This window comes from Stenella coeruleoalba, assembly GCF_951394435.1.
Source record: "Stenella coeruleoalba genome assembly, chromosome: 1".
Lineage (NCBI taxonomy): Eukaryota > Metazoa > Chordata > Mammalia > Artiodactyla > Delphinidae > Stenella > Stenella coeruleoalba.
The window spans coordinates 142,333,468-142,345,634 of record NC_137169.1 but is presented as its reverse complement, the minus strand read 5'-3'; the positions used below and the strand labels follow the sequence as shown (position 1 = coordinate 142,345,634).

At 35.6% G+C, this 12,167-nt stretch overlaps 1 protein-coding gene across 4 annotated transcripts in view; it reads right to left on the bottom strand.

Annotated features, from left to right (window-relative positions):
• The window catches only part of MARK1 (microtubule affinity regulating kinase 1), a 144,211-nt gene that overhangs the window by 27,545 nt on the left and 104,499 nt on the right, over positions 1–12,167 (bottom strand). For 3 of the 4 annotated variants that reach the window (XM_079945148.1, XM_079945149.1, XM_079945150.1), the window contains exons 7-9: positions 11,793–11,849; positions 6,419–6,655; positions 6,212–6,331 (exon numbers count right to left, since the gene is read on the bottom strand). In XM_079945148.1, the coding sequence (XP_079801274.1) occupies positions 6,212–6,331; positions 6,419–6,655; positions 11,793–11,849 (414 nt within the window). Of the gene's footprint in view, positions 1–6,211; positions 6,332–6,418; positions 6,656–11,792; positions 11,850–12,167 lie in introns of those variants that run through there. The other variant, XM_079945151.1, reaches the window with a different exon arrangement.

Genomic DNA, 12,167 nt, shown 5'->3' with positions numbered 1-12,167 from the left:
ACTGGTGACTGCCGGTGGAGATACTTTTTAAAAAGTCTGGCCAGAAAGGGAGGAGCAAGAAAGAATACTGGATGGGGACTGTGAGGTTGAAGGATGCCTTTTAAAAAAAACTAGAAGCTCTTTAGGTATGGATAAAGGCTGAGGGAAAGGAGTTAGCAGAGGAGGTTAGGATGGTACAGAAGAGAAAGCTTTACTGAAGGAGTAAGGTACTGAGAAGGCACATCACACATGCTAAATCCAGCACCGGAATGAATGGGTAAGTCTTGCACAAGAGAAGACACCTCTCCACTGCAACAGGGAACTAAGGAGGTGGGTGGGGTTCAGACAGTACCGTTAAGAGTATGGTGGCAGGAAATGAAGAGTTCATGACTACTGGTTTCTGTTTTCTCAGTGGAGTAGAAGATAAGGACCTTTGCCTGGAATGTTTCCCCCTATTTTTTCCACCTAAGTTCCTTTTTATCTGCCTTATAATGTCCACACAAAATCTGGGCTCATTCTATCACTGTCTTTCATGGTACTCTGATCTTTGTGTACAATTATGCAACCTGTCATTATGTAAATATTTTGTGTTTACCTGTTAATTAGACCATAAACCCAAACAAAGAATGACCTGCATCTGATTTGCTCAGTATTGTATATCAAGCACCTAAACATACCCAGCACTTAAATGCTCAATACATATTTGTAGACTGAAAGAATAAAACCTCTTGTCTGTGTTACTCATCTGTCTTTCCTCTGTGTTCCCATGGAACTCTGTATATTTCCTATTGTGACTGTTATCACATTCTACCTTTTATCACAGCTCCTTCACTATATTTAAAGTCCTTGAGGATAAAGACTGTGCCTTGTACTATCTTTCTCAGCACAAATGCTTGTTTGTTGCTTTTGAACAGGGCAGTGTTTTAAAATAAGCCTGGACAGAAGCCTTGAGTAAAATTAAATGTAGAGAAGAGATTAACAACAAGAAGACAGCTTAGGAAGTCACTAAAATGCCCAGGAGATAGAGAACAGAGAACTGAACTGGACAGGATGAAACAGAAGAGAGAAAACCTGAAGAGGCACAATCTATAGCACCTGATGACAAAATTCGTTGTTTTTTTTTTTCTTAACAGCTTTATTGGAGTATAATTGCTTTACAATGGTGTGTTAGTTTCTGCTTTACAACAAAATGAATCAGTTATATATACACATATGTTCCCATATCTCTTCCCTCTTGCATCTCCCTCCCTCCCACCCTCCCTAACAAAATTCGTTTTGAGAATGAGGGAAAGGATGAAATCCAAGAGGTGTCTGAGGATTTTAACTCAGGTGCCGGGAGGAACAGAGTATCCCTAAGTAAAAAATACAAGAGCAATAACAGATTTGATAGTGGAAGACAAATATTAAAAGCAAAATTAAGATAATCCAAATTTTCTGATGCTTCTCAATTAAATGGTGTGTATTTGGTGCTCATTTCACAACCATTATTATCTGTTCACATCAAGGAAAAATATATATATATATATGTGGACTAAACCCTGAGGTAATTTGTCTTTTATCTGGGGAAATAAGATTTACTCACCAAACCTGAAAATATTTGAATACACAATGGAATTAACTGTTCAGGATTGTGCTATTAGCAGTGAGTATTAATAAAGACGAAAAAGAGTAACTTGCAATGTGGGCTGGAGTTTTCAGGGAAGGAATCCCAAGAAGTTAGGAGGTGAACTCACTCTCCAAATATAGGTAATATCTGGACTGGTGAACAAGTGAAGGCAGATGTGAGGGGGGAACGGTGAGGCATCCTCTCCTTTGACTTGGAACAGAGGTAACATGCAATGAAAGAACAGGAGATAAAGTGAGTATCCTCAGATGATGAATTTAAACTTGATCTGATAGGCAATGGAGAAATGCTACCTTTTATTAATGAAGATAAGCAACATTTTAGAAACAGCACCGGGAAAGGAACGATCTGAGGAACACAGAAGGAGCACTGACTCTGCTAGTCTTCACACAAAATCAGATTTGAGGCCAGGCTGATCCCAGGGAAGGTGGAAAATCACAGTGAAAAGAAAAGGCCGCTGGGCGGTGATGAGAGAAAGAACAGTTTCGCTTTCCTGTCTTAACTGTTCTGATCTCTGGGGGTTGCCGAGTCCACATAGCAAAGTTTGTCTCCTTAAAAACTGTTGTGTTTCAAAGCAAAATAAAAATAATCTGAGGAAAAATTTCCTTCAGTAAAAGGAATGGGAGGTAACAGAAGGAAGAAAGAAGATCTGCTTAGGGGAAAAAAGTAGCAGAATTAACTCCACTAGTTCTAAATCTGAACCTCTTTTAGAGGAGTAAGGCAAAGAGAGCAACAAAATAGGGATAGAGGAAAGGAAAAAGCATGCGGAAGTCCCTGTCTTCAGTGTGTGAACCTCACGCCCACTCAAAATTCCTCCATGGAAATCGCAGGGTTAACATTCAAAGCCAAGGGAGAAGTAAGTGTCCCCAGAAAATGGTGGTGCTGGTGACCGCGGAGTTCACGCAACCCTATTCCTGATGGTTTCAGGCACAGTGTAAACCACTGGCCAACATACTGCACTAGACCAGTTGAACAAACTAGTCCATTTCAAGTTTCATTTGAGATATCTCAACATGAGGAACAAGAGGTCCAACAAGATTCCAAACTTGAAGCAAGTTTACCGTAGCCATCACTGTCACTGAACAGAAATGACTATTTGCTGAAAAGTTCTAACAAAATAATTGATTCAGATGAATTATAAAGAGTTAAACAAATGACCAATGGAAATATACACCCTACACATAGGTCCAACACTAAAAAATTATGGACTTTAGGCTGGCCAGATGAAAATAATTTTTCTTAAATGGTTTCAACCTTTGTAAAGTATACCATATGCTTCTGAATTTGTACTTAGAAATTTTCATTAGAAAAATGGTTATTATTATTATTAATTGTTTTCTGCTTTGCTGTCACTTGAACTGGGCAGACACAAGCAAGATTTTAAAGATTATCTTAGCAGGCTGAAAAAGATGTTAAAAGTAAAAATAAATACTTTTTGAGGAGGACCAAAGATGAGGGAGAAAGGGCAATAATGAGGAACTTTGCTTTAGGCTCAAATTTTGTATTATTTTGAAAGGTAACACAGTCCATCTTACTTAAGGACTGGAAAAATGAAAGAATATACAAAGAGGGGGTAGCAGGAAAAAATTTCAGTATCTTTCTAAAAAAAATCCAGACACACCAATATTCAAATAAATAGGAAAAAACCCAGCATACAACATAAAACACAAATCCTTTGAAAACCATGTGTGATACTGTCCCCCCCATTATGAGTACAATTAGGAAGAGGTGACCGCACTCAGATATACAACCTGAAAAAAATATATTAACTGTTTAGATCTAGAAGCAACTATGGGTCAAGCAAGTAGAATGTGAAATTATTTAAAATAAAGATTCTTTAAATCAAACTTCAATATTAGCAAATTACATAGTGAAGACTAGAGTTTCATCAATAACTCATGATACTCAAGTAACACCGAAAAAAAACATCAAGTTCCATTTCTTAAAATATGAGAATTAACAGGGAAATATTTCATCTCAAAAGGTACAAAGCTGATACAAGTCTATGAAGCTGATTAACCAGACTCCTTTAGACAAGTAGTTTAGGGACACAGAAAGCTTACATATGAAGAAGGACACTTAACCTATTCATTAAAAATATTGAGCATTATCTCTAATGAAAGAAATACAAATTAAAGCGATTATGACAAACTGTATTACTACCATAAAGGCATCAAATACTAGAAACTATTTTTATCCAATACTGAAACAAGCTGTGCAGAATATGTACCTTCAAATGCCTTAGTTAACACACAATCTTTTGGCAATGATACACAGGACCTAGCAGACTGTTTATACCCTTTGACCGAGTAATTACTGTCTGGAGAATTTATCCAAGCATACATCCCAAAGGGAAAAAGTACATCATATTATTTTTAGCAAAAACGATGAGAACAACTCACATGTGGAACAAGCAGAGAATAGTTAAATAAACTTTGATACATAATCCAAGGAGAACAACATAGCTACTGACAGAGAAGGCAGTCACTCTCATGATAAAGCAAAGAGGACATACTAAAAACATTTAAGTTTAAAAAAAAGAATGCAACATGACATGAAAACATTATTACTGAATAAAAATTTATGTTTACACACTGAAGACTGGTGTTTTGAAAATAGCTGCTTTTTATACTTTATGGATTTTTTGGTTGTAAAGTTGATAATAAAGTAGGTATGAAAATAAAAGTGAAGACTAATATAATTTTCGACATCATTGTTATTTCAAGGGGAGTTTCTTAAGATTTGGTATAAAGAAATCTTTATTTTTTTTTTTCCAATGGTGTCAGGTTTCTCTGGAAAACCATTTCTGGGAATTGTGAAGCAGACCAGCCTTTGTATGGTGATATCTGCAATATTACGATAATATTTCCAACGTAGACTCATGGTTCCATGGCTGGAAGACTTAATTTTGACAAGGTGGAACAGGAAGTTCCAGACTATATTCAAATACATCAAGTTGAGCTTCTGATGAGCAAATGTTTTCGTAATAATAACTTGCTTTTACATTCAAGTCAGAGAATTCATACTTTAATCCTTCATATTTTAATGCAAAGGATGAAAGACTTAAATATTTGGCCACTGTAAATTAATCACAGTTAAGACTCGAAGCACATCTTATCAATCGTCCATAGAGATTTGTAAAATCTACTCCCCCCAAATAATTTTTGTTCTTTATGGTCTTTTTGTTCCTCTCATTAGCTGAGCTGATGCCTCAACTCTGGACATTTTGTTAAGTGACATTCAAGTAAACTTGGCTCCAATGATAAAAATGGGTCATAAAGCAGGATCAAGGGAGGCTTATGTTCCTATAAAATTTTAGAACTTGTATGAGTGTCAACAATTATAACTATTTCACACAATTTTCCATTATAATGGTTGAAAGTAAGTTTAGAAGAGCGGTAATATGAAAGTGGGCTTTTTTACTGCACAGATTTATCTTTTAAAACATTACAACATATCCTTTGACCCCCAAAGAAAAAAACCCACAAAAATCATAGGAAGTAACTAATCACATTTTAACAAACAATTCAGTAAAAAATATCTGATAATTGATCTACTGATATAAAACATTTAAAATAATTTCCCAATGGAAGTCACCATCCCTTAACTTCCATCAAAACATCATATTGTATCTTTTAGTGAAAAGTACTGTGGTAATACAATTACAAAGCCCAAACTAACCTGAGAGCTCTGTACACAGGGATGGCTCACTATAAGGCTGCCTCCTAACCAGCATGGAGTCCGTGCCAGAAGGCCCCCATTGCTACACTAAAAAAGTACAGTTTAAATGAGGTTAATTCTCTGAATTTTCTACCCTATCTATTAAGGCAAATAAATGAAGACAAAGAATACTAGTGAACAATACATGCTGAATCTCTGAAATTATCTTAGTACAGGCTAAAATATTTTTAAAAACAGATGGGAAAAATGCTTAATAAGTTGTTCTGACTGTAGTGTCACAAGGAAAAAAGATTAGACATTTTGGTTATGTGAACCTCTGATGTTACTGGCTGTAACATACTTAGTACTTTTTTAACAGCGTCTGTTATTATAAATAACCTCACATATGTTGAATGTATGTAGGCAACACAACAGTGTGGTAAGAAATGAAATACCTGTTTCCAATATGTTCTACTTAAATATTTGCAAACTTTCTGTACTGATGTTGAGAGGTTCTATTAAATTTTTTACTATCAGATACAGCCATGAAGTATTCACTGGATTCAAATTTCACTATCTTCTTTTATCCTTGAAATATCTGTACTTACTAAATACAAGGTTTCTATACTGGACCAAGCAATTTGTGACAGAGACTAGGTTTTCCTTCTTCTTCAACTAAGTCAATTTTATCCCTATTTTGATGTTGTTTTCATTTAAGACGTCACTGCAGGACAAAGAAGAAATAAGAGTCTTTAGCCAAACCTACTGCACAACCTTTGAGTAGTGAAAGCATCACGTGACTTTCTCTAGATCTAAATAAAAGGCAAATGAGATGGTTTGGCAATTTTCCTTAAAAAACGTGGGGAAAAATTATTGAAATAATGCTCTGTAGTTCCTTGAATATTTTAATTGTTAGACTTTAAATATGGAGTCGAAAAAATTACTTACTTCCAAGCTGCCTCTCTTGATTGGATTCAGCACTAATAATTTCTTCAGGAGGTTTTCACAGTCAGTGGACATATAGAAGGGAATACGGTACTTCCCTCGTAAGACTCGCTCCCGCAGTTCCTTACAAAGCAAAAGAAAGCACGTATCACTGGCTTATGAAATCACTGTGCTTGGGGATAGAACATTAATATCAAATTTAGCTGATACCTTTAAATTCTGGCCGTCAAAAGGCAAGGAGCCACTGACTAACGTGTAGAGAATGACGCCGAGACTCCACACGTCCACTTCAGGCCCGTCGTACTTCTTCCCTTGGAAAAGCTCAGGGGCAGCGTAAGGCGGGCTTCCACAAAATGTGTCCAACTTGCTCCCGACTGTAAATTCATTACTAAAACCAAAGTCAGCAATTTTAATATTCATATCAGCATCAAGGAGAAGGTTTTCAGCCTAAGAGGAAAATAATAAAAAGGACAATGTAAAGAGCCTACATAAAATAAAACGTTCATTATAATTGTTTCAGATCTCAAACTTCTATTTCTTGTCTCTCATTTTTAAGTGTAACATCAAATTGAGGAGCCCAGTAGAGTACTTCAATGTGTAACTTCTCAGAATTACATTTATATAAAACTGAATTTTAACACTATATAGGAAGGCTCCATTTATATGCATATATGTAACTGTTTAAGAAAGGTTACTTAAAAACCATTTTCTTCCATAGGTCATTTTAAACCTAATTTTTTTCCTCATGGTAAGAAACATCCTGGAATTGCACCTTAATATGACCTATTCTAAAGAATGTAAGTCAACATAACACTAATCCATCTTGGGCTTCCCACAAGTTTACCCAAATATGCTGTTTAATAGAGTATCACTGGTTAATGCAAGCCTCAAGCATATATTTAAACTAACTCCCAGTCAGGGGTTCTATGACTACTGAATTGATTCCTTGTCCTTTCTTGCAAAATGCATCCTCAACAAAGTTCTTTTCTCAGTAAAAGAAAACAACACAACACAGCCTCCATTGGATCTTATCTGTTTTAAGCCTCCTTTTGCTTTTCTAAAACTAGATTCTCTTCTAGGGGTTTATTATGGTAGAAAGAAGTGATTTCTCCCATGTTTTAAAATGCCGGTTTTCTAAAATCTTCCTAAATCAGAATCATTCAATGAAAAAATTTAAATGTACCTTTTATAAATGCAAGCAATTCAATAAAGGATTTGCTTTTGCACATGTTTTGTTTCAAACTCTGTTACAACTGACAGACTAATGAAGTTATAGCTTAGTTTGTAGATGTGTTTTATCAGGTTACAAAAAGGAGTAAAATTTGACTAAAATGAAAATCAGAGTTCTCTACAGTTTATACCACTGGAGGGTCCAACAGTCAGCAGACCCAAGGACTTTGCCCATCATATGGCTCTTCCCTCGCCTACTTCCTCCCTTTCCTTTTTTAAGGAATACTACCTTGGGATATTTGTTTTCATCTTGTTTCAGAAAATACACATCTAACACCCAAAAATATGCAAAAAATGTGGTATCACTTATTACATAAATATTATGACAGCACACAGATTTGGGAGATTTATATTAGATCTTAACATTATGGACTGTGCGACAAAACCAGGTCACTCTGATGTTCTGATGTAAGGGCCTGGTCACTGTAAATTTCTGAGGCTGTCTTGGAGCAAACTAGACTTTTCCCAGTCTCTCTAAAGATGTCTGGATGGATAGCAAAGTACCCAAGGCTGCCTCAGAAGAGGAGAGAAGGAGAGGGTTTTGAGGTTTCCTCCCAAGAGCATACAGGAAACTCCTGGGTAATGAACATGAATTTTTGCAGATATTTTCCGTATAAGAAATGAGATGACAAACTAGGAGTCAAACACACAGGCAGGGAAATAAATAGCCCTCTTCTTTCTCTTTCTTTGAAGCAGTGACTTCCCTTAAAATAGCTGAGGGAGGAAACAGAAATAGAAATATTTGGAGCAGGAGAAAATCTGTAAGCTCAGAACAATGGAGTCAAAATACAGGATGAGACTTTCAACAACTGTTTAGGACAATGTATTCAAATATAACACAAACTAGTGCTAGTAATTGACAGAGGCAATGGGAAAAGAAGTTGGGAAAAAAAAAGACCTCCTAGGTATGGAACATGCAAGTTAACTTTGGAGAAACAGAGAAAAAGGAAAAAAAAAAAGAAAACTTTCTTAGACAAGGAATCTTCTACCTTCGTTCAAAAAGAAAAAAATCCATTTGGCCCCAACCATTCTTTCTTTTTTTAAATTATTTTATTTTTTAAATAAAAATTATGTATATTTAAGGTATAACACATGATAATTTGATATACACACAAACAGTGAAATGATTACTTAAGTCAAGCTACATACTTCCTCACAGTTACCTTTTTTTTGATAAGTGTGATGGGAACACCTGAAATCCCTCTTAGCAAACTTCCAGTATTCAATACAGTATTATTAACTTTTTGGATTAGACATCAAAAGCTCAGGCAACCAAAGCAAAATTAAACAAGTAAGACTACATCAAACTAAAAAGCTTCTGTACAGCAAAGGAAACCATCAACAAAATGAAAAGACAACCTATAGAATGGGAGAAAATACTAGCAAACCACATATCTGATAAGGGGTTAATATTCAAAATATGTAAGGAACTCACGTAACTCAATAACAAAACAACGAACAACCAGATTAAAAAATAGGCAAAACACCTAAACAGACATCCGATTTCATTTCCCCATGAAATGAAACATGGCTCCCATGTTCACTGCCACAAACATTTCCTGACTATCACACATTTCTTATTCCAAAGTATGCTAGTTTATACTAATCATATGCATTCAAGATTCATAAAAACATTTAAAACTTTCCTGATTTCTTTGAACTTTAATGTGAGGATGAGCACTGGCTCTTACATCAGACAAATCTGGATTTGTGCCCTGACCCTGCTTCTGATGGAATGAGGCCTCAGGCATTTTTAATTAGGGACAAAGTTCCTCATTTATGTTATTAAAAGAAGCTAATTAATGCAATCAAATCCTCTAGTCTTTAATGCTAGATAACTTCTCATCCACATTTTCTTCATTTCCTCAGTAAAAATACTGCCTTTTAAGAAAACATTCCTGGGCTTCCCTGGCGGCGCAGTGGTTAAGAATCCACTTGCCAATGCACGGCACATGGGTTTGAGCCCTGGTCTGGGATGATCCCACATGCCGTGGAGCAACTAAGCCCGTGTGCCACAACTACTGAGCCTGCATGCCACAATTACTGGAGGCCACGCGCCTAGAGCCTGCGCTCCACAACAAGAGAAGCCACCGCAATGAGAAGCCCATGCAGAAAAACGAAGAGTAGCCCCACCCGACGCAACTAAAGAAAGCCTGTGTGCAGCAAGGAAGACCCAATGTAGCCAAAAATAAATAAATAAATAAATTTATTAAAAAAGAAGACGACATTCCTATGATTTATGTCAGAGCATGTTTTGCCTATGTTCTCTTCTAGGAGTTTTATGCCTTATATTTAGGTCTTTAAACCATTTTGAGTTTATTTTTGTGAGGGTGTGAGGGAGTGGTCTAATTTCATTGATTTACATGCAGCTGTCAAGCTTTCCCAACACCACTTGCTAAAGAGACTGTCTTTTCTCCACTGTATATTCTTGCCTCCTTTGTCTTTGTCATAGATTAACTGATCGAAGACATGTGGGTTTATTTCTGGGCTCTCTATTCTTTTTTTTGGCCGTGCACGCAGCTTGTGGGATCTTAGTTCCCCAGCCAGGGATCGAACCCGGGCCCTTGGCAGTGAAGGCGCCGAGTCCTAACCACTGGACCACCAGGGAATTACCTGGGCTCTCTATTCTGTTCCACTGATCTGTCTGTTTTTACACCAATACTGTTTTGATTACTGTAGCTTTGTAGTACTGTCTGAAGTCTGGGAGGGTTATGCCTCCAGCTTTGTTCTTTATCCTCAGGATTGCTTTGGCAATTCTAGGACTTTTGTGGTTCCATATAAATTTTAGGATTATTTGTTCTAGTTCTGTGAAAAATGTCATGGGTATTTTCATAGGGATTACATGAAATTTGTAGATTGCTTTGGGTAGTGTGGCCATTTTAACAATATTAATTCTTCCAATCCAAAAGCATGGGATATCTTTCCATTTCTTTGAATCATCTTCAATTTCCTTTATCAATGTTTTATAGTTTTCAGCGTATAGGTCTTTCACCTCCTGGTTAAGTTCATTCCTCAAGGCAAAAGAAATAAAAGAAAAAAATAAACAAATGGCACCTAATCAAACTTTATAAAGTTTTTGCGCAGCAAAGGAAACCATCAACAAAATGAAAAGACAACCAAAGGAATAGGAGAAAATACTTGCAAATGATATGACCAACAAGAGGTTAATATTCAAAATACACAAACAGCTCATACAATTCAATATCAAAAAAATCAAACAAAAAAATGGGCAGAAGACCTAAATAGTCATCTCTCCAAAGAAGACATACAGATGGCCAACAGGCACATGAAAAGTTGCTCAACATCACTAATTATTAGAGAAATGCAAGTCAAAACCACAATGAGGTATCACCTCACATGGGTCAGAATGGCTATCATCAAAAAGTATACAAATATTAAATGCTGGAAAGGGTGTGGAGAAAAGGGAACCCTTGCGCACCATTGGTGGGAATGTAAGTTGGTGCACCCACTGTGGAGAAGAATATGGAGATTCCTTAAAAAACTAAAAATAGAGCTACCATATGATCCAACAATCCCACTCCTGGGCATATATCTGGAAAAGACAAAAACTCAATTCAGAAAGATACGTGCACCCCAATGTTCATAACAGCACTATTTACAATAGCTATGACATGGAAACAAACCATGTGCCTATCAACAGACGATTGGCTTAAGAAGATGTGGTGTGTGTGTATGTATATACACACAATGGAATATTACTCAGCCATAAAAAAGAATGAAATAATGCCATTTACAGCAACATGGATGGACTAGAGAATATCATACTAAGTGAAGTCAGAAAGAAAAAGAGAAATATTACATAATATCATTTATACATGGAATCTAAAAAATAATACAAATGAATCTATATACAAAACAGAAACAGACTCACAGACATAGAAAACAAACTTATGGTTACCAAAGGGGAAAGGAAGCAGGGGAGGAATAAATTAGGAGTATGGGATTAACAGATACATACTACTTTACATAAAATAGATAAGCAATAAGGATTTACTGTATGGCACAGGGAACTATATTCAATACCTTGTAATAACCTATAATGGAAAATAATCTGAAATATATATATATAACTGAAACACTTCACTGTATACCTGCAACTAACATAATACTGTAAACCAACTATACTTCAATTTTAAAAAAAAGAAAGAAAATACTGCCTTTTATAAAAAGTTGCTGTGAGAACTAAATAAAAACTAATTTCCTTATACAGTGCCTGGCACAATTAGGCAATCAAAAAGACATCTCTAGTAGTATCACATATCTGTTAATAATTAATTAATTTAATTAAATTAATTAATAATAATTAATTTTTGTAATAAAACCAATCACTTACCTTAAGATCACGGTGAACAATGCACTTTTGATGACAATACTGTACAGCAGATACAATCTGAAATAAATATTTGGATAAAAGATTCAAAATTATTGTGGTAAAAACATCTCAATTTTTCCCCAATTATCATTCCAATTTAGAAAAATTACTAACTTGGATTTTAAAGTTACGTTTAGCAATTTCACTGTTCCTTTATTTCAGAAAACCATACGTATTAAAGTTATGAAATTTTCACTTTTAAATGTGGACAACGTGCAAAAGTAGTATTCTCTTGCTAAAATACACTAAAATATTTGTCAGAGTCCATGAAGATTTCTTTATGGGTTGTTATATTTCTGTTCACATGATACAATGTATACACTTTGTAGTTTTGGT